At 45.9% G+C, this 23075-nt stretch overlaps 1 protein-coding gene across 4 annotated transcripts in view; it reads right to left on the reverse strand.

Annotated features, from left to right (window-relative positions):
• Window positions 1–23075, reverse strand: part of USP19 (ubiquitin specific peptidase 19) — a 92468-nt gene that overhangs the window by 43952 nt on the left and 25441 nt on the right. For 3 of the 4 annotated variants that reach the window (XM_063426710.1, XM_063426707.1, XM_063426706.1), the window contains exons 6-9: window positions 10612–10957; window positions 7632–7788; window positions 5600–5671; window positions 5063–5178 (exon numbers count right to left, since the gene is read on the reverse strand). In XM_063426710.1, the coding sequence (XP_063282780.1) occupies window positions 5063–5178; window positions 5600–5671; window positions 7632–7788; window positions 10612–10957 (691 nt within the window). Of the gene's footprint in view, window positions 1–5023; window positions 5179–5599; window positions 5672–7631; window positions 7789–10611; window positions 10958–23075 lie in introns of all 4 variants that reach the window. The other variant, XM_063426709.1, reaches the window with a different exon arrangement.

The raw sequence follows: 23075 nt of genomic DNA on the forward strand, positions 1-23075 counted from the left end.
TCCCCCCGATGGGAGACAACCAGACGGAGGCTAGGGCCCAAGTACCCCCCCACGGTCTGGCAAGGCATAAGACCAGACAGGTACATTTGTACCTTCCCCTCACCCCACATCCCCAACCCCACTCCCCCCCCCCTATTCTCATATCTACACCGCTACAACTGGTACCAACCCCCATTACCCGCGTAACTCAGTCACAAACTAATTCTAAGACTCCGCCCCGCAGAGAGACACACCCAGGCCGGATGCTGGGGGAGCAGAGGTGGGAGAGGGCTGAGCCCCGCGACTCACCCCGACACCCCAACACCATTGGAGACACTTTAAGCCAGAACACATGGCTATGAAAATATCTCAATGTTAAGGGCCTCAATGCCCCACGCAAGAGGAGAACGCTCTTCCGTGAGTTGAAACGACTAAACCCAGACATTGCGTTCCTCCAAGAGACCCACTTACCAAAATCCGCCCAGGTCTCTCTCCGCGACCATACCTACCGAGTAGCAGCGGAGGCACGAGCCTTCCGAAAACGGAATGGGGTGACCATCCTCGTCCATAAAAGATGCCCTTTACACATCACCAGTGTACTAACTGATCCGGACGGTAGATATATTATAGCGACAGGCCAGATCTACTCCCAAACCATACATTTGATCAATATCTACGCCCCTAACACCCCCTCCCCACAGTTCTGGAACCAACTGTCAGACTCTGTCCTAGCCTTACCTACTGGAGCTATCATACTTGGGGGGGACCTAAATGCAACCCCCTCCCCAGCAGTCGACAGAAGCTCACGACCGGGTCAAATTCGATCCCACGGCATGGGCGCCCAAGATAAACAATTACATAATTTTATTCGCACAACAGGTCTCATAGACGCGTGGAGAGTCCAACACCCTAGCCAAAAAGACTACACCTACTATTCCCCCCCTCATGATACCTACTCCCGCATCGACATCTTTCTGACCAACCAAATAGGATTCACGAAAACCCAGAAAACGGAAATAGGTTCCATTACCTGGTCCGACCACGCGGACATAGCAATATACTTGAACGGCCTATATCACCCCACCCCATGGACATGGAGGCTCAACACCTCCCTACTAAACGACCCACTTGTTGTTGCAGATATACAAAAACAACTGCACACATACTTTACAGAAAACCTGACACCAGATGTACCGATGACAGTAGTATGGGCAGCCCACAAAGCAGTAATCCGCGGCCACCTCATTAAAATCGCGACACACAAGAAGAAAATCAAAACCCCAAAACTCACCCACTTGTTAAACACCCTCCGCACTGCGGAACAGCGCCACAAAACAGACCCGAACCCACAAACACTACAACACCTACAAGACTCCCGCCTGTCCCTCAGGCAATTGCTACTAGACGACACAGCACGCGCGCTGACATGGACTAAACGGACATTTTATGACAAATCAAATAAAATGGACACATTGCTGGCCCGCACCTTACGCCCCAGAACACAACGCCCCCACATTACATCCATACGAGGCCCAGACGGCTCCCTGAAGTCCACACCACCAGAAATAGCACAGGTCTTCACCTCCTTCTATGAAAATTTATACAATCACACCCCTCTAGGCGGCGCGCCGAATACGACCACCTGTGAGAAAACATTAGAATTCCTAACGCACCTTAACCTTCCCAAACTCCACACCGCAGCCATAGAGGAACTCTCCGCCCCAATAAACAAGGACGAAATCAACCAGGCCATTTCCTCTCTGAAAAGCCACAAAGCCCCGGGCCCTGATGGCTACGAAGGTAGCTATTACAAAACCTTCCGAGAAGATTTGATACCACACATGGAAACTCTGTTCCGTGAGTTAATGGAGGGGACACCACCTACTCAAGACATGACCCAAGCACACATCATACTGCTACCGAAACCAGACAAAGACCACTCCCAACCCGAGGCATACCGACCTATTTCGCTCATAAACCATGACAGTAAAATTCTAGCCAAAATATTAGCGACGCGACTCAACCCACACCTTACCCGCCTCGTTCACGCTGACCAAGTAGGGTTCATACCCGGCAGACAACTTTTTGAAAATACCCGACGAAACATTGACATAATCTGGACGCTCACTACAACCAAAACACCAGCAGTAGCCCTATCCCTCGACTCTGAGAAAGCGTTCGACAGGGTGAACTGGCCTTATATGTTTACGCTACTGGAACACTTACACATCCCTCCCCCCTACATCACAGCAGTACGCGCACTATACACGAACGTGACAGCGCAAATAAAATTGACAGGGTCGAACAGCCCACGATTCCATATACACAACGGTACTCGACAAGGCTGCCCTCTCTCCCCTTTGCTTTTTGTCTTAACTCTTGAACCCCTCCTACAGGCGATCAGGGAACACCCCGACATAACAGGGGCGAGAATAGCAGACCAGGAATTCATAGTTTCCGGTTATGCGGACGACGTCCTCCTCACCTTGACCGACCCCCTCAAATCCCTACACGCACTAATGCCCCTCTTACAGAACTACAGCACTATTTCGGGCTACAAGGTCAACATGGAGAAATCCAGTGCCCTCCCAATCCTTCTCACACAACACGAGACCACCCGAATTACCTCGGAGTACCACATACGAGTATCCCGATCCTATCTCGCCTATCTCGGCATTAAACTATCAGCTGATCATGCAGCACTCCACAACTTAAATTATACCCCCCAGATCGCAAAACTTATAGCGGATATGGAGACCTGGGCGGACAAACCAATCTCATGGATCGGGAGGATCCATTCGGTCAAAATGAATGTCCTACCCCGCATCCTTTTCCTGTTCCAGGCCTTGCCCCTCCCCATAACAAAGCATGACCTAAAGCCGCTACAGCGGACTATTGACCGCTTCATTTGGCACAACAAGAGACATAGGGTAGCCCGCAACATCCTATACCGCCCCAAAGCAAGAGGCGGCCTGGGCCTTCCACATTTACATTTCTATTACCTAGCGGCCCAATTGACGCAAATTGCAATGTGGCACACCCCCCCCCCCCCCCCCCGAGACCAGGAGATGGGTAGACCTGGAGTCCCTGATTATGCAATCGGATCTTCCACAGTTCTACATTTGGACCCCGAAAGAGCATAGAGCGCTCCTGCGGACCGACTGCCCAGCCATCACAAACTCAATCCACATTTGGGACAAGTACGCAATAAAATATGACCTAACAGTAACATCATCCCCCCTCACCCCCATATATCGAAATAGAGCATTCACCCCAGGCATGAGGCCTAAAGATTTTAAAGGCCTAGAAAATGCGGACCTACAACGAATCTATCAACTATACATAGGGAACGAGGTCGTCCAGTTCTCGGAACTGCAAATGAGAACGACTTTAACCCCGGCAGATTTTTTTAGATACCTACAAATTCGACATTACGCTAACCAAGAGTCGGTCAAATCAGCGGCTAAAACCAAACCAACTTTCTTTGAAAATATATGTTTAACCGAGCACTACCGCAGGGGCATGATATCCCTCCTCTACTCCCACCTCTGCTCCACCACACGGGAATGGGGTACCCTTCATTACACTGACAGGTGGGAAAACGATCTAGGGGAAACCCTAGAGGGCATAGACTGGCAGGACATCTGGGAGACAAATACCAAAACCTCCATCTGTGTCACGATGCAGGAGCAATCATTCAAAACCATGTTCCGGTGGTATACCACCCCGGTTCAGTTATACCACATGAAAAAAACACCCACAGACCTCTGCTGGCGTAACTGCGGAGAGAAGGGGACGTATGCCCACATGTGGTGGCACTGCCCTAAAATCCAGACTTACTGGAAAACCATCCAAACCCTAGCCGCCCAAGTCCTGGCCAGACCTATCGCCCTCAACCCATGGACCTTCCTATTGGCCAGACCCCAAGAAGACTGGCCTAAACCAAGCCAACAATTACTTAACAAAATAGCATTAGCAGCCAGGAGAGCAGTGGCCCAAACATGGCTACAACCCGACACCCCACCGGTCACGACAGTGATAAATAAGATCAAAGAACAATACCTCATGGACAAGCTAACAGCCCAAGTGCGGGGTACCACCAGGGCCTTCACTAAGACCTGGGAACCATGGGAAACATATAGTGACCGTTAAGAACAGGGAAAATGGAGTGAAGAGTAGTTACTCACAATAGACTGAGTTACCCCCCCCCCTTTCCCTCCCCTTCCACGACCACCATAGTTGGGTCGAGACGACCGGTGTCCCGACCCGTGTATTTACTGTATTTACTCTATTGTTATTGTGTTAATTCTGTTCTCTTAATTTCTCTTATATCACATAAAAGACAATGGTTAACCGTAGCAATGCCATGCCTAACTTGAATAACCAACCATGCACTGTAACATGAATGTAAATGGATACTATCTATTGAAACTTAATAGGCTCTTGCACGAGCCACAATATTATGCATTGTCTACCACATACCATTGCAAAAATAAAGAATAAAAAAAAAAAAAAGGCAGCTGCACTCCTTCATGCTGGCTTCACTGCTAGCACAGCAGAATGTTGTCCATCAAAGCTACCTGTGTTTTCCCACGACACAGTGAGCTCATTAGTCAGCCTACTTTCTCTGCTGGCTGCTGCTTTCACACAGTTTGCTAGGATGCCCTGCTCCTTCCAAATAGGAATCCAATAGAGTGAAGGCATGAACGAGGATAACTTCCTAGATAAGGGTTCTCCTGCTAATAAGTTTCTGGAATACTATCTATACAAACAGAACAGAGGTCTATGCCATGGGGCTTCTCCTGTTAAAGTTTGATTTACATTTCCCTTACAGTGTCCTAACATACTCACTGGTATGAGCTTAATATTCAGCAGATGTATTGGAAACTAAATATATTAAACTAGATTAGTCAAAATAATTGGTGGGGGGAGGGGGAAATAAAATAAAAATACAAACCTGTTGGCATCCAAAGATTTTGGAGATGAATACAAAGCTCAAATTACAATGCTACGTCCTGTCTAAAAGCTATTAAAAAGTGAACACCTGTTTCTTTGTGCAAAAGGTAGAATTCAGGGTGCAGACCTTGTGTGGCTAGTGCCTCCAAGCCACCCCACCTCTGGGCCTGCTTTTTCTGCAGGGAGATGTCGATGCGAGAACTTGTGAAATTGTATTTACACAGATCTGGCTCTATGAGGTTTCTGAAAAAGAAGAGAGCAATCATGTATTTTAAATAACAATGTGCACTTATAATATTTAAAAGAATACAAATTATTTGCTAGCCTTTAAAATCAACATATATATCCCATCTCAACTGAGAGCAAGTACAGACAAACATCCAAGTGGGAAAAGGGTATCTTTCTGAGAAATAATCCACCTAGATATGTCATATGAATGGCTAAGGCAGAAGTTAGAAAACTTTGTTTCCCAGCTTGGTGAATTCGACCTGAAATGTAAACTCCCTGACCAATCTCAACAACTCACAGTGTTCTGAATAATCCTTCATTTGTTGCATCTCCTGCATTCTGGCTAATTGATCCTACACTGCACTTCTGTATGAATGTGTTGCTTAAAAGATTCAGAAAAGAAAAAATGAAATAACTAAATGCAACTTATTTATACCTGAGTTTCACTTGCCACCTGAACACCGTATCGGGACCACAGCCAGCATGGAGACGAAGGAAACTTGGATCGCTACAAAACAGGAAAGAGAGAAAGCAGTGTGTAAAACACAGTCTATAGAAGTGCTCAACATGTGTTACAACGACAAACTGTTAGAAATATAATACATTTTATTAGCAAAGCACTAATAATAGTCACTATAATGATACAGAGCAGGGGTAGATAACATTTTAGTACTGCACTGAAGAAAAACTTTGAAGTATCTTAAAGGGAAACTCCAGTGCCAGGAAAACGATCAGTTTTCCTGGCACTGGAGGGTCCCTCTCCCTCCCACCCACCAAACCCCAGTTACTGAAGGGGTGAAAACCCCTTCAGTCACTTACCTGAGGCAGCGGCGATGTCCCTCGTCGCTGCCTCCTCCTCTGCGCCGCTCCTCCCTGTGCTTCCGTCGGCCGGTGGGCGAGACTGATCCCGCCCACCGGCCGAGGAGAGCTAATGCGCATGCGCGGGGACGTCCAGCGACGCTCTAGCACACGTTTCCTGTGCTATGAAGCAGGAAGTTCCCTCTAGTGGCTGTCTAGTAGACAGCCACTAGAGGTGGAGTTAACCCTGCAAGGTAATTATTGCAGTTTATAAAAAAACTGCAATAATTACACTTGCAGGGTTAGGAGTAGTGGGAGTTGGCACCCAGACCACTCCAATGGGCAGAAGTGGTCTGGGTGCCTGGAGTGTCCCTTTAAGAAGCAGGCCATATGTTTTGGTGTAACATTTATGTATATTGAGGAATTCTGCTTGTGTTATGTATGATGTGGCAAATGCTTTGAGATGGTGTGTATGTGTGGGCTATATGTATTGTGGAATGTCTGTCTTGTTATGTGAGTATATACAGGCAGTGTGTAGTGTTGTTGTTGTGGTATGGTGTGTTTAGAGGCGTTGGCTTATGGTATAGTGTGCACGTGGCAAAAAAAACAGTTTTTGATACTGTGTGTGAGGGCTGCCTGTTGTATTATATACGTGTGTACCAGGTTTGTGGGATGCGTGATGGGCTTTCTATGGTATTGTGTGTGTGTGGAGTGTCTGATTTGTGAAGTATGTGTGCAGCCTGTGATTTTGTGTGTGTGGGTGAGATATGCAAGTTGCATGTACAATGTGTGTAGTGGGACTGTCTGTGTTGTTGCACATGCATGTGGGCTAGTTGTGGTTCTGTGTGTCTTTGCTGTTCTATGCATGCAAAGTATATGTATTGTCTCTGTTACCGTACAGCCACACCAATCATCATCATCATCAGTATCCTTAAAGGAACACAAACATGTATAGCTCACCCAAGAGTTAAATACACAATCTAGCCCCCTAAATATAGTAAAATCTTACCTTTATTCCAGTCTGCTGGTGCTGGCTCTGCCCCTAATCTGATTCATTGGCTGACATTATCAGAACTGATAATCTCAGCCAATCACAATGATTTCCAATAGGAAATCATCGGATTGGCTCAGACTGCCAAGGAGGCAAACGCCGCCCTGACCAATCAGCATCTCCTCATAGAGTTGCATTGAATCAATGCATCTCTATGAGGAAAGCTCAGTGTTTTCATGCAGAGGGTGGAGACACTGAATGGCAGTGACACGGTGCAGCACTGACCCAGGAAGCACCTCTAGCAGCATGTGAGGAGTGACCACTAGAGGTGACCCTGTAGCTGTAATGTAAACACTGCCTTTTCTCTGAAAAGATAGTGTTTACTGCAAAAAGCCTGCAGTGTCCGACTATACTAACCAGAACAACTACAATAAGCTGTAGCTGTCCTGGGGACTACAGTGTCCCTTCAACTTAAAAGAGAAGAAAGCAAACCACTGCAGCAAAAAAAATATTTAAAAAAAAAAAAAAGGGGGGGAAAAAAATAAAACATTTAAAAGAAAAATTTGGTTTTCCTGGTTACATAATTATATCATTCTATACGTTTTATTAGTTGGCAACAGTCTGCCTTTAACCCACTCCTTGTAGTTTTTCTTAAGTCCTTTTTTGGCATGATGCTTACCTTGTCTGAAAGACCAGTGTGAAATCCTGTTCCCGAAATAGTACTTTGGAAGTTTGCTTGCATATTTCCTTGACATACACATGGACCACCACCACATCATTCCCTTTCTCGTAGAAATCATTCTTCACAAATGTCAAGTTTACTATAGGCTCTAAATCTGAACAAGAAAAAAAATAAATAAAACGTTGATACAAATTGTATATTGGCAGTATGAAACCACATAGTGTAAGTTAATAGACAGTACAAATATTTTCAATGGTTTAATGCTAAAAGCAAAAGTCCCCCAGCAACATGTGACCGTTGTGCTGCTTGGTCTAATGAGGAAGCATTAGCCTCAGCAACAATGGGTGACAGTGATTGGCTGACTTGCAGAAATGTAAAGATGGTCCAGGCTCTCAAGTTCAATCCAGTGAGTAGATTTGTTGGAGCAGAATCAAAACAATGGTTCAGCCCACAACAGGGCCTTTTTTGCAAATTACATTGCGAGGATTAGCCAACCTCAGGTCCGGCTGAACACGGATCAAGGAGAGTGCGGTATCCATATTGGTAACTCTAGTGATAGGCTGAGTGTCAACTGCCTGCATTTAGCCTACAATAGCCTCCAGTGGTTATATAAGCGTAAGTGGCAGGTGAGCTTACATTTAAACGGCCATTGGAGTGATGTTAAAACCCTCCAGTTAATTAAATGTGCATAGGGATTTGGGACAGTGCACAAGTAAAATTTTTCATTGTTTTTGTATTTATTTTTTTATTGTATGTATTGGGTCTGATGTTACTATAGTCATTGCTGCCACAAAGGAGTAGTGGGTGTTTAAAAGCAGGGCTTAATTATGCAAGTTTGTGAAGTATACCACGGTATGTCTGTTTAGCAAATAAACACAATTTTTATTAAACAATCACCACTGTCTCAGTGTTTTGTCCATGTTTGACATGACTGATAACATTTTTAATTCAAAGGACAGGGGTAGCATAGTTGGCTATGAAAGAATTGTCCTCAGATGCTAGGTAGTAGATGGTGTAAGAAGAGAAGTCTCAAGCCTTGTGCTAGCAAGCCATGGGCTTAAAATAAATCTTTATTTCCTCATTTTCTGTACATTTATTTCTGAAAGTGGATCTTCATATTTTGCAAAGACCCCAGATAGTTACTGTTCTGCTTGATGTGTAGTGGCATGGAGGGTGCAGGCGTAAGGAGTTTTTACTTACCAGAACCTGTCCCTCACGGATCTACCATATTCTACCGTACGATCCTCTTCTTCTGCCAGGAGTTGACGTCAGTGCTGTACTCTTGTGCATGCACCATAGTACAACATTGATGTCTGAAGAAGCATTAGCCTGAGCAGCAGTGGGTGGCTGAGAAAGTTAGCTGCTTTGCATCAGCCTATCACAGTGTCTATTTAGGTTTAAATCAGGGTGGAGCTATGGGATGCCAGGAGCTCTCATTCAGTGTTAAAAACTGTTCCTAAATGGTTTCTAGGGACACTGCAAAAACTATAATTATTGTATCTCATATGTGGTCTTAATTGTCTGGAGAGCAGAAGGACCACCTTCTGTTGGTGTCTTCTGCTGTCCTTTATCAATTTCTCTGCATTTTAGGTCTATGCCAAAGAATGGATTGACAAGTAGGAAAAACAAAAAAAAATTTACTTTATATTTACATTTGCAGGTAAAACTGCTAGCACAAACCTTTAAAGAGCTAAAGTAGTTTTTGGCATCAGAGATGCCCTTTAAAGATGCAATGAGCTTTAGTTCTATAGCTGGCATTTCATCTGCATAAAAAATTGTATCATCTTTAATCTGAAAGGTTTCTTAAAAAAAAAATAATAATTCAGGTTAAAAATAAATAAAATAAATAAATCAGGAAAAAGGGTACTAAATGTTTCCGGTTAATATTCAGCACCATAGATACAAAGAGGAGCGATTAAACAACCATTAATACCACTAGGCAATAAGCTATAAATCCACTTTAAATTCAAGTGGTAGCAAAGTGTTTAAATACTACTTTAAGACTTCCAACTTGTCTAATGAAGCCCATGATGTCTTCAACTATATTAGAACAAGGCCACCAGATTTGCACATTGAAAATATCTGCAGCTAAAACCATCAAATCCTTATAAAACCTTATATTCCTCCACTGCCAAGATCAATTACATTTCTTTAGCAATGACAAAGGCTGCACTGCTATTTAAATATAGGAACTAGTTCTTACATGAAAGGTGCCAAATCCGGATACGCCACAACAGAATATCAAAACCCTAAAGTGGTATTACCTTCAAAGCAGGGTTTCACACTGCTGGCTGTGACAAAAGGCATCATATCACGATTTTTACCTTCGTCCATGCAAATAAATGAGATTCTACTACATATTTCTCCAATTACTACTACAAAATAAATAAATCAAATCTTAAAATATCAGTCCTCGGATTCCAAGCGTGACACAATTTACACACGGCAAAGATAATTGAAATACTACATTTAAAAACAAAAATAAAGCAAAGCTATAGAAAAAAAAAAAAAATAGAAAAAAGGCAAAGTCTTCTGCAGGCCTCCAAGAAAATAACGCAGCTGGTAATATAATCTAAGAGCAGCGTTGACAGGGGGTGGGGATGCATAACCTTTTCACCCACTCCTTATCGGTGAGGTGTTTCATGATCAAGGGCAGATGTCTATTAAAGGGCACCTGTCACGTCAAAGAAGATGTGTTGTCAGATTATAGGAAATAAAATTTAACTGATGCACACAGCTATCTATTTAAATAGCTGCAACTAGCATAAACTAAAATGTATTTCATTTTATAAGGCAATTACATAACTGTAGAGAGTACAAAACATTAAGTATGTAAGTACGAGGCCTTGCTACCACTACTTTACTAGGCAGCCTCTCCCCAAGGCAGTTGAGCAAATGCATGCTATGATTGGTGAGATGCATAATTTAAGAAAATGCCGTCCCTCTCACCAGATTGAAGATATGGAGAAATCCTTACCTTCAGGTGAATAGTCAAGGTCCTCTTTAGCACAACTCACTTTCTCCTCGCTGTTACCAGATGCTGAGGTGGGATCTAATGATGGCATTTGTGCATGTGAGTCGGACAAATCTTCATTAGCCTTGGATGGCATTTCCATTTTAGGTTCATCCAGTTGACATTCGGATTCTTGTTCTGATGCGGTTTGGAAAACCTCATTACTTGGGTTTACAAGGACAGGATCTAGGTTGACTGTTGTAGATTGACTATCTGCAGTAGAGGAACAAATCGGCTGAATGACTGATGTAGATGACTCAGGCATTGTCTGGTAATCTGGAAGGTGCATTTTCATGGTTGAAACACTGGGCTTTAAGGAAAGAAAATATATGTGTTTGGTTATATGCAATGAATTACATTACCATTTAGAAATAATGCATTACTAGAAAGGAATGTTAAACTGAGCCTGTATAAAGATTACAACAGGAGCAATAGACACCACAACAAATTTACATCTAAAAACCAAGACACACTTGCACATTTCCATCCAAGTACATTTAAATCCCTGCCATTAAAGTGAAGGACTTCCAATTTACACAATGACTATTAAGTATCAAGACCTTACATTAATAGCACATTACCCTGAAGACTACTAAAATGTAAAAAAAAAATAAAAAATAAAAAATAAAGTTGCAGAGGAATTTTTTTTTTTTTTTTAAAGGAATCGGCTCCCATTCAGATGTAGTAACCAGAGCCAAGCATAAGCAGATGCCTAATTTTAGACAGAGATAAGTCCGTCAACTGCTTACTATCCCTGAGCCTGTTACCCTCCTGCCCCACACTTTCGTGTCAAAGAGCTTTTATTTTTTTTTCGACAAGCCTTGTATACATGTATCTTATAAGTAAGCATCTGTTAAAATATGCAGTCAAGCTCCTGTGAAAAACATAGCTGGTGGAGTAGAAGTAAGATCAAACACTTTTTGACCTAACTCAATACATTCACATAATTTTTAGAACATTTCTGGTATACTGCAGGATAGGGCATGCAAATTAGCCCATCAGTGCTGCACACACAAAACATTAACATACCTACAGGAGGAATGTCTGAGTGCTTATACAGCATTTCTGTGTAGACGCTTAAGTGCATATGAGTGCTCGCGAAACCAGATGGGGAGGCAAAGCCTCCGACAACAAAACAGAACTGCAGTGGAGGCAAATGCATGTTTTACGTGCCTCCATAACTTGGTTCCCTCTGGTAAACACGGTTATATAATTTACTGGTAAAAGTAAACACAGTGAGGGGGTGCAAAACACACAGTGATTAATTCTTATTGTGAGAACTCCTGATCATTCTGTAAAAAAACAGTATAAAAAAAAAAAAGTATATAAAAAAAAAAAAAAAAAATAGACATAGCAGAATACTGTAGAAAAATAACAACTGATCAACAACAGAGGTAATGGGTCACTCACAATCTTTACAACCTTAGAAAGCAGGCTCTGGCTGTATCAGCAGATGAATAAAAGGCTTATTCAAGCTGTCAGCACGACACCTCCATCTCCTCCTTTCCCATGGAGGGTATGAATCAAAATGATATATGGAGGTAGGAAGTTTTACTTCAAATAAAAACAAGCATACAAAAAAAAAACAAAAAACCAGCAGCAACAAAGGCTGTGAATAAAACAAAAATCCAATAACACTAACACGTTTCAACCTTGCGGTCTTTGTCAAAGTGTATAATGTTCTCCACCCGGTGCTGGCTTTTAATCTGTATATCCGGATATTAATTTTCACGTCGTCTGGAGCTCCAGAGTCACTTCTGCATTCGTAAGTCATTGCGGCAATAGCGTCAAACGTAAAGACGGGATCAACCAACCATTCTATCTTACCCGGAAAAGGACCAGAAGACGCCATTATAGTAGCGGGCATGATTCATTTATATGATGTATAGTTCAATACACATATAAGCTGGACAAAAAAAAAGGGCTTAAGAATAGAAAACATTTATAAAATATAACAACTTCGTATGAAATACATTAACAGTATATAGTTCGAAACATATCCAGTATATAGATTCATAATAGGAGAGCAGATCCCCCAAAATATAGCTAGATCTGATAAAAAAATGTTTTCATTATACTGGAATAAAAAGTATATATTTAATAGGGATATATAAAAAAGGAAGTAAAAATAAATAAAATAAAATAAAAGATATTCAAAAATTAAAATGAATACATTAAAAAATATTAAAAATATTAAATGGCACAGAGAAAAGGGGCACCCTGCGTCGTACAGAGCCATAGCCCTCAAGCTACCAGCCCGACAACTACCGCGCAGGATGAGAACTCACCGCCGCTGGAGGCGACATCGCAACAAGCAACCCGGCTATCCCTTGCCACAAAGAGAGGCAAAGCAGCATGGAGGGGGATCGCGACCTCGACAGATGAAGCGGGCTACATCACAAGCGGGTGCCTGCCCAGGCCCATCAGAGACAGATAAGGCAAGGCAGCCTTGGAGGCTGCTGCAGCTGCTCACACACAGTCACCGTTCCATATGCCTAATTGAAGGGACTAGTTGCAGGGAAAGCTGGGTCTCTCTACCTCTGGGCATTGGCTAGGTGCACTTTTAAATCTTACCTGTGGACTACTGGTTAATAACAACGGATTGCTGCACACCTACCATATATAGATGCTACTGTGTGAATACCCTAAGCTTATAGTTCCACATTGTGATTGTCGCTCATAGTATACTTAAATCTACCCTGATATATCTTAGTCAGTGTGTCTATAATATGCTCTCTTACCATTGTTGACACAACCACTGGCTGGATCAACTTAAGCATGTTTCATACAAAATACATTGGCAAAGCCTAAACTGCATGTGCTCATCAATATGTATAACACTAAGGCCACTGTAAACAACGTTAAGCATTGTTTAAACTATTTAAGCTACTTTATAATCTTCTAGTTAATCATATTACCTAAGCTATCTCTAATCACCATTTATGCAAGCAATTTATCATTTATTGTGTAAGCGTGTTCCTATTATTTTAGTTTAATTTGCGCGACATGGAAATACTGAACCTGCGCATCTATTCTGTACAAAGTTTGCGCACTTAATCCCTCGCAACTAGTTAATGTTAAGCGAATTCAATTGCATATAGACTAAACCTGTTTACAAATGCGACTTTAAATCATTATATATAAAAAGAGGTATTAATGCTGAGGGAATGTTAGATGCCATTGTTATTGATCCCTATACTGTATTCGAATTGCAAACTTCCCTCTCTTTATTCTGTACCCCATCTAATATGCCTCAATAAAATACAGATTGACAAAAAAAAAAAAAAAATATTAAATGGAATATTCAAATAAGTGTTGACATTTCAAAGTCCACGTTGAGCCCATTGGGAGACAAGGTATCCAAATTAAATATCCACCTCATCTCACAGCGTCCCAACGTGGACTCCAAGCTGCCGCCTCTCTCCAGTGATTTTTAAATCAACTGTATGCCACAAAATTGGAGTCCAGTGGGAATTTAATAAAATGAAGGGAAAAATTGTGATTTAAAAAACCTCCCCTTGGGGGCGTGGCTTGAGCGCCGAGCGGAATGGCGGCGTGAACCAGGAGCTCCCTGCAGGCTACGATAAAAATCCCGTCTCACCAGCTTCAACACTAGCAACATGGGGAAAAATAACCGGTCCCAGCACGCCACCACGACCACCGACACCCCGAGGGGGACTCAAACTGCAAATATGCGCAGATTCCTCACGGCCCAAACGGAACAGGCCGCTCAGGCCTCAGGGGACACGGAAGCCTCAGGCACAAGCCATGCGGCCCTGCCATGCGGCGGACACCTCGAGCAGGTACTTACACCACCCGACCCACCCCCTCCCCAGCTGGACTGGGCGACTATATTGAGCAACCTGCCCACGAAAACGGACCTCAAAGAGGCCAATGAGGCCCTCCACAAATCAATAGCAGGGGAATTGCAGGCCCTGAGGGAAGACTTACAGGGGATACACAGCAAAGTGGCACAGCTAGAGGCAGACTGCGATCATGTCATATCAGCGCAGAATGCAACCGCAGACACCCTAAAAAGACAAGAAACACAGCTCCGCCAAATGGCCCTCCATATGGAAGACCTAGATAATAGAGGGCGAAGACAGAATCTCAGAATCCGGGGCTTACCCGAAGAACTGGACCAGACCACGCCGATCCATGAAACTCTCACGGAAATATTTAATGCCCTCTTGCTGAGGCCGCCCAATACACCCGTCGAGTTCGTCAGGGCGCACAGGGCACTTAGGCCCAGAGGCCCACCGGAGTCCCCCCCATGGGACGTCATCTGTTGCCTACTACACTTCCAAGTCAAGGAAGATATCTTGAGAACCGCCAGAGACCAACGGCAAATACTACACAAAGGCGCGGAATTGCAACTTTACCCTGATTTATCACCGGCAACCCTAGCGTACCGCAGGGCCATGCGCCCCCTCACGAGGGTATTACAAGCCAACAAAATTAGATACCGTTGGAGCTTCCCTAACGGATTACAAATCACTACGAATACAGGCCCCTACATGGTAAAGAGCGAAGACGACCTCAGAGACATTATACGGGAACTTCAACTGCCACAGATACACCTGCCTTGGCCAGACCCGATGGCCTTTTACACCTTCTCACCCGACACACAGAACAGGCCGCAGCAACCACCGAGACCTCGGAGAACAAGGCAACAAACCACGCGCCCCTCAGGCGCCAACATGTAAAGGACTGAGCACTTTGAACCCCCCATCCTGAGGCCCACCACCGGCACCACTAACAAACTGAGCACTCAATCCTATCACCGACCCGAGAAAACAGAGACCTCGGACACACCAAATTGATCCCGCTACGCAGTCACTAACCACTCCAGAGAGAGACCCGACCCCCTACGGAGTCAAAGAAGCTACAGAGACCGAGCACACATCACGGGCTCCACGGTTCAGTGGAGCAGGGTAACCTAACGGACTAAACGGGCATTGATGGGGCTCTCACTGGGGGGGAGGGGAGTAGCGGGGGGGAATAGTAAGCAATGTGATGTCTCATAATTTCAAATGCGATGTTTATCATGAGCTGAGGGGGGCCCTGAGCACCGGCTGGGCCCGGCTGCTGCCACCCGCCTGCCCTGTGATGAACTCCGGGGAGCGGGCGGGCGGTGGCACCGGCGGGGCCCACCTGGGGCGGGGACCCCAGCCAACAGACGGGTCAGAGGGATAATAGCCAGGAAGAAAACACCATCAGACACGACGCACCAGTTAGCTCAGCCGGGGGGACCGAGGGAGAGGGGGGCAGAGACACACTTGATGTTCTTCCATTGTTGCAAAAATAATGTTTGAAATGCTAGTTAACTGTTTATACTTGTTGTACTGAATGATTTAATGCTAATACCGTTGTTTGTGCCACACTTAACAGTAGCGACCGGACATGCTACGTACGTGAGTTGACCAACACGCACAAACCCATAGAAAGGAACACCTCGAGACGGGGAAGCCGAACACATCCCATCTAATCACCTTTTCAGAGCCGCACAGGGACACCAGGGGACATGTCACTGAGACGCCGACACTGACGCCCGGACACCCGACCTACGCCTAGTAGGAGAGACGCCGACCAAACGGTGAGCAACCCACGTGCACCACAGGTGGTGCCGCGGACTGTGACTCCCCGACGTCTACACCTAGCGGTCGCGAGACCGAGACATACCCTATATCATACCCTACCTCCCCCCCTCGTACACCCTACTACCACCCATACTTGACTCCGGACATCCCCACCGACCACGACACACGTACTTCTACTACACCTCCCATACAGGAGAGACTAGGAACTAGACGAGACACACATGACGAGAGAAATGGCCCTGACACCTGCACCCCTACACGTCATCACTATCAACGCAAAGGGACTAAACAAACCGGAGAAAAGATCCGGAGCGCTAAGGGACTTTCACAAGCAGAGGGCCTCAGTAGTTATGATACAGGAAACACATTTTAAAAAGGGAACCAGACCCAAACTTACTAACCACCACTACACACAAGGCTACTACAGTGACTATCACGGGGGTAAGGCTAGGGGAACAGCGATTTTACTACACAAAAGCGTGCCGTTCCAGGGGGGAGCATGCATGACGGATGAGGAGGGCAGATACTTGTTCCTTAAGGGGAAAATAGCTGAGCGCCAATACACATTCGCGACAGTTTATACCCCCAACACACGACACTACCGCTTCCTTAAGCAAACACTCCGCAAACTCATGGAGTTCAGGGAGGGGACCCTCGTACTGGGAGGGGACTTCAACATCGCACTAGACCCAACATGGGACACATCATCAGGCTCCTCTCATATTCCCACGCAACAACGGCAAAACATTAAAACCTTACTCAGCAGTCACCGCCTGGTTGACTGCTGGAGAGCCCATCACCCAGATACAAGAGATTTCACCTTCTTCTCCCACCCACACAACTCATATTCCCGGATAGACCATATATACACCACACAATACGACCTCTCCCTAGTCACCGAAGCCACGATTGGAACGGCGACATGGTCAGACCACGCACCAGTCACCCTCAAATTAAAATCGCCACTTTTTCGCCCCACTACCCCGAAATGGAGATTAAACGAATATCTACTCACTAACCCGGAGGTCGTAACCCATATAGGCGACAAAATTAGAGACTACTTATCCCTTAACACTGCCGAACACACATCCCCGACAGTACGATGGGAAGCGCACAAATCCGTAATAAGGGGACATTACATTCAACAAGGGGCGATCATGAAGAAACGAACTGAAATGAGACAGGCAAGCCTCCTCGAAGAAATCCACAACACAGATTACCAAAACAAACTCGACCCAGACCACACACTCCAATCCCGACTCTTACAACTCAGAAGAGAGTTAGCTATGCTAATCCACTCTAAACACCACAGAGACGCTGCTAGACATAAAGCTTTCTTTACCCTACACGGGAATAAGAGCGGCAAGCTTCTGGCTGCTATGCTACGGAAAAGGAGGCTACACACATATATAGACAGGATCAGGGACAAAACGGGGACCCTACACCGACTCCCATCGGATATCATGAACACAATCCGCGCATATTACACGGACCTATACACCCTCCCGCAACCACAGACCGAACCAGCGAAGGCCCGCCTTCGCCACGCGATCCAAACATACTTGACGAGGTACCCAATGCCGACCCTAGACGCAGAAATCGCCGAAGCGCTGGACGAGCCCATCACAATAGAGGAGCTATCGATAGCAGTCAAGAACACCAAACCCGGTAAAAGCCCAGGGCCAGACGGCCTGCCGGTGAAATATTATAAGACATACGCAGAGGAGCTACTTCCACCAATGGTGGAGGCGTTCAACGCGGTACGGGACGGGGAACATATCCCCAAGCAGGCCCTGACAGCCCACATAACTGTTATACCCAAAGAGGGCAAAGACAGGGAACATTGTGGGAACTATAGACCCATCTCGTTAATTAACTGCGACGTCAAACTCTTGGCGAAGGTCCTCGCCACGCGCCGCACGAAGCACATCCCATCTCTGATCCACCCTGATCAGGTGGGATTTGTGACGGGGCGCGAGGCCCGAGACAACACCATCAGGGCACTCACCCTCATGCATGGCGGCGGGAAGGCCGTTGGAGGCCTTCTCATGCTGTCCACGGACGCGGAGAAGGCCTTCGACAGAGTACGCTGGGAGTACCTTTTTGAGACGCTCGCACACATGGGACTGGGCCCCCACTTAAGGCAATGGATAGAAGCACTATATCGAGAGCCCACTGCCCAGGTATGGGGCACTGACTAACGCCTTCACCATCCATAACGGCACCAGACAGGGGTGCCCCTTGTCGCCGCTCCTGTTCGCTCTGGCACTGGAGCCGTTTCTCACACACATCAGACACAACGCAGACGTGACAGGCCTGACGACAGGCCCAGTGCACCATAAGGTAGCGGCTTACGCGGACGACCTGCTCTTTGTGGTGACCAACCCTGTCATCACACTACTGAACATAATGAGAGAACTACAGGCATTCGGGGACCGATCAAATATGAAAATTAACTACGGAAAATCGTATATCCTAAACGTTAGCGTACCCCACACGAGAGCGGAAACCCTGAGATGTAGCTTCCCCTTTCAATGGGCCGAAGACAAGATTAAATATCTTGGAATCTGGCTAACCAAAACGCACAGAAGACCTGTTTAGGGACAACTTTGCGGTCATTTTACAGACATTTCAGAGAGACATGCGGGAATGGTCATACCCCCATATCTCGTGGCTAGGGCGAGTACAGGTCATAAAAATGAACCTCCTCCCGCGCCTCTTGTACCTTTTTCAAGCCATCCCCACTGTAATCCCGAGACCCTTCTTCATCACGCTCAGGAAAGAAATGACCAGATACATATGGGGCGGGGGGAAACCTAGAGCAAAATTCTCCATACTGACCAGACCCAAGGACAAAGGGGGACTGGCCCTCCCAGATTTTCAACTTTATTATATGGCCACGCACCTACAGAGGGTTGTAGAATGGTCCAAGGAAGGGGTCCACAAGCTGTGGAAGACGGTAGAAGAGACGGAGGCAGGTAGACCGATCGCGGGACTTCCATGGAGACGCGACCAGACGGAAGGACATGTCATGTCCGTATATACGAAAAACACCCTGGGAGTATGGCGGAAGGCCAAACGACAGGGGAACTTATCTCCATACCCCTCCCCCCTTATGCCTCTGACACATAACGAAGACTTTCCCCCAGGACTAGACCCACGGGCTCTCAGAAACATCATCCCGAACACATCCCCGCGCCTACATCACACTCTACAGGGTGGGGTCTGCAAACAGCTAACAGATATGCTAGAGGACACGCCCCCCACTTTTATGCACTGCTTTCGTTATGCCCAACTTATAACCTACATTCACACCCTGCCACGGGGGCCAGCGCTTGGCAGGGAATATACCACAATAGAGAGGATCAGCGCACAACCGGACCCACTCCCACACGGGATATCCTCCCTGTACTCCATGCTACAGTCGGAACTCCCGACCGAACCACCCCGTTTCATGGGTAAATGGGAAGCAGCCCTAGGAATCACACTCACGGAAGGGGAATGGGAATCGATATGTTACCTAACACACCACTGCTCCACACACAGTAAAACGCAGGAAACGGCCTACAAACTCCTGACGTACTGGTATAAGACACCACATCTCCTAAACCGAATGAACCCAAGTCTACCCAGTCTGTGCTGGAGATGCGAAAGAGAGGAAGGCACACTGAAACATATCTGGTGGGATTGCGCACTGATCACTCCATACTGGCGGGGAATACACAAAATGCTAGGGAAGTTCACAGAACGACCACCCCCCCTGGAACCGGCTGCGATGCTCCTACACCATACACCAGTTCCCCACTCAAAATATAAAAAATCCATGACTATCAGAATACTAAATGTAGCCAAACGAGTACTCCCCCAATTCTGGAAGAAACCTGTGACACCATCACTGCTATCCTGGTTCAACCAAATGGAGGAACTAAGGATAATAGAGGAACTCACACTGACGACAAATACTGCCCCGACGACATACACTGACATATGGACATACTGGATCCTAGAGACAGCGAAACCGAAATTCCAACAAGACCTCAGGACAATCACCGACGCTCACCTCCAGAGCCCAACTTAAAAACGGGAATTAAACACCCAGGGAGACGGAGGACTACCGACTGACGACGGACCGGACCACCCCACCCCCACCTGCCTACCCTTCCCCAATTCCCAAAGAGAAAACACCGACAGACCCCACTTAACAGTATGAACACACCGAAGGTCAATGCTACCCGACACAAAGACACCCCAGAGGCCACTTGCAATGCCGTGGACACTTAGAGACCGCACCCTTAGAGACCCAGAGAAAGGGACGGGGGACTACCCTGGACGAACCGAAGGCCCGATCTGGCGGAGACAAACAGACCATCATAGACAGGGAAACCCAACCTCCCATACTCGGATACGCCCCCACAAAACCAGGACACGAAACCGACACAGGGAAATACAATAGCCCGACGATAGCACTATTACACACACCCACGATAGGGTGCCGTATGGCACATTTAAGAACGCATATCAGTGGAGGGTATCAAACACACCATGGCTCACAATGAAGACGCAGACCACCAACGCCACACAACCATGGCAAGGTGAAAAACAGACACCAACCGCTAGGACACAGCCGAAAACACACTAAACACACGCTAGAGACAATGGAAAGAGACACCCACCACACTAACAAATAGGGACACACGGGTCAGTCACTGAAGTGGACCTACGAGCTTGAACTAAGGGTATGACATAAAGTGGAACTCACCTGGCTAACCCAGCTGAGACATGACCTACCAAATACAACTATCTACTGTTAAGGAAGAAGGGGGTAGAATCTTAGAATGCTAGGATGTTAAATATCACGATAGAAAGTTAAAGATGTACATCCACGACATTAACCTAGAGCCCCAGGGCTCCTGAACATTATACATACCTGAAGTTGTAAATGTCACCAACTGGATCTGCGCATCCACGAACGTCCAGTACAGTAAGAGACCTGCGAGTCTCACCTTCAAGATAATTAATGAAAAACGACTCTAAACACATCGATAACAAAAGAACGAGACCTGCGAGTCTCTATGGTTTTATTGGGGCCTGTGAGCCCACCAGCAACTATTACTGGTTACTGTTTTCAGGGACCTGCGAGTCCTATTCCTTCTTGCTTACCTCTTATTGAAATGACATTGAAAATAAGTTAATAAAAATTATATTTACAAAAAAAAAAACCTCCCCTTATATTATAAATATGCTCACGTACCCTTGTTTTTAAAGCATCTTGATGTTTTATCAACATATTGTAATCCACAAGGGCATGTGAGCAAATATACCAATTTTTTTTATTAATGGCATGTAATTAAAGAGTCAATATTATACGGTTTTGATCCCATACGCAATTTAAAAGTCTCCACTTTGTTTCTATTTTTACATCCCATGCAGTCACCACAAAAGAAATGTGGTGGGGGCAGAGGCTAACTGCCGAGCAAGCCAGACGCACCTCAAAAGAGCTCCGACTGAAAAGAGACAATCTGGTGTTTTTTCTACCATTAAAAGTTGGCTCGCTCACAACCGGACACCACATCAGAGGTCTGGGAACTTCAGCTTACCGGAGACTACTTTGCTCATATTTTCATATTTGGGCACTCACAGACGCAGTCAGCAGGCAGAAAGGGAGGCAGACGATCCCTCTGCTCAGGGGCATATCACTCGGTGCCAAGACCCCCGGAGTCTACCTCCCCCCCCCCCCCATCCCCCATAAGACTGTCCTTTGAGAGAACACTGCCGCCATTGCCCGCCAAGGTGGCGCCTGATCCACAGAGGGAGCATGACACCTCGGATGATTCCCCTGAGGAGGAAGTCGTATACACTTCACCTCAACCTGCTGGAGTTTATCAAACAGCTGAATCCGATGAGGACTCCTCTCCATCGAGGACAGGAGACATCAAAAGATTACTGGTAGACCTGAGAAAGGTGTGGAAGTCAGACCTCAAGGAGACACAAGCAGACAAAAGCCCTACAGCACAAGGTGAAGGCTGTGGAGGACAGAGAACAGACGCGGGATACTCAATTGCGAGATACCAAGGTACATATGGAGGGCCTCACCACACACGTCAAACAGCTGCATAAATTGGTGCTTACGCTAGAGTCCTGGCATAGGCGATGGAATATACGCCTAAGAGGCATACCTGAAAGGGTGGGCGGAGGGGACATATTGCCATTCACCCAAAGACTGATTGCCTCTATGGGCATTCCAAATACTATAGATGCCCCATCCATGCTGGCCTCTTTCAGAGTAGGTAAATCAGCAGCGGCACCAGCTGATGCACCTTGGGGCGTAATTGCGACTACCAGAGACATTGATGTGAGAACCGCTATAATCAATAGATACAGAACCATTGGACGGGTGCACTTTGAAGGTCATATGGTGTCCATCTATAGCGACCTTTTCTGCCGTTACAGAACGAAGATGGCTGGCTTCAGCTGCTAGGAAACTCCGGGACTACTCTGTCAAGTATCGCTGGAACGCATAGGGCTCCCTTGCTGTCATACACGGCACTGAAACACTCACCCCCTCTCCTCCGATAACCCAGAGACACTCTTTCACAAACTTGGCCTACCGGCCACTAATATTTTGGAGGACACAAACCAGGTGGACATACCACACAAAAAGAAGTCTCAAAATACTGTTGTTGCCTTAGTTAAGTTTCCTTATGGTTAATTTCCTTTATCCTTTTTTCTACTTCTCTTGCTTGTTTACCTATCACTAGCATGGCTAGGAGCGTTTGATTTTATGCCCAGATGTACGTGACTTGCTACCGTATAAATCCCATTGATGAG

This window comes from Pelobates fuscus, chromosome 7 (assembly GCF_036172605.1).
Source record: "Pelobates fuscus isolate aPelFus1 chromosome 7, aPelFus1.pri, whole genome shotgun sequence".
Taxonomy (NCBI): Eukaryota; Metazoa; Chordata; class Amphibia; order Anura; family Pelobatidae; genus Pelobates; species Pelobates fuscus.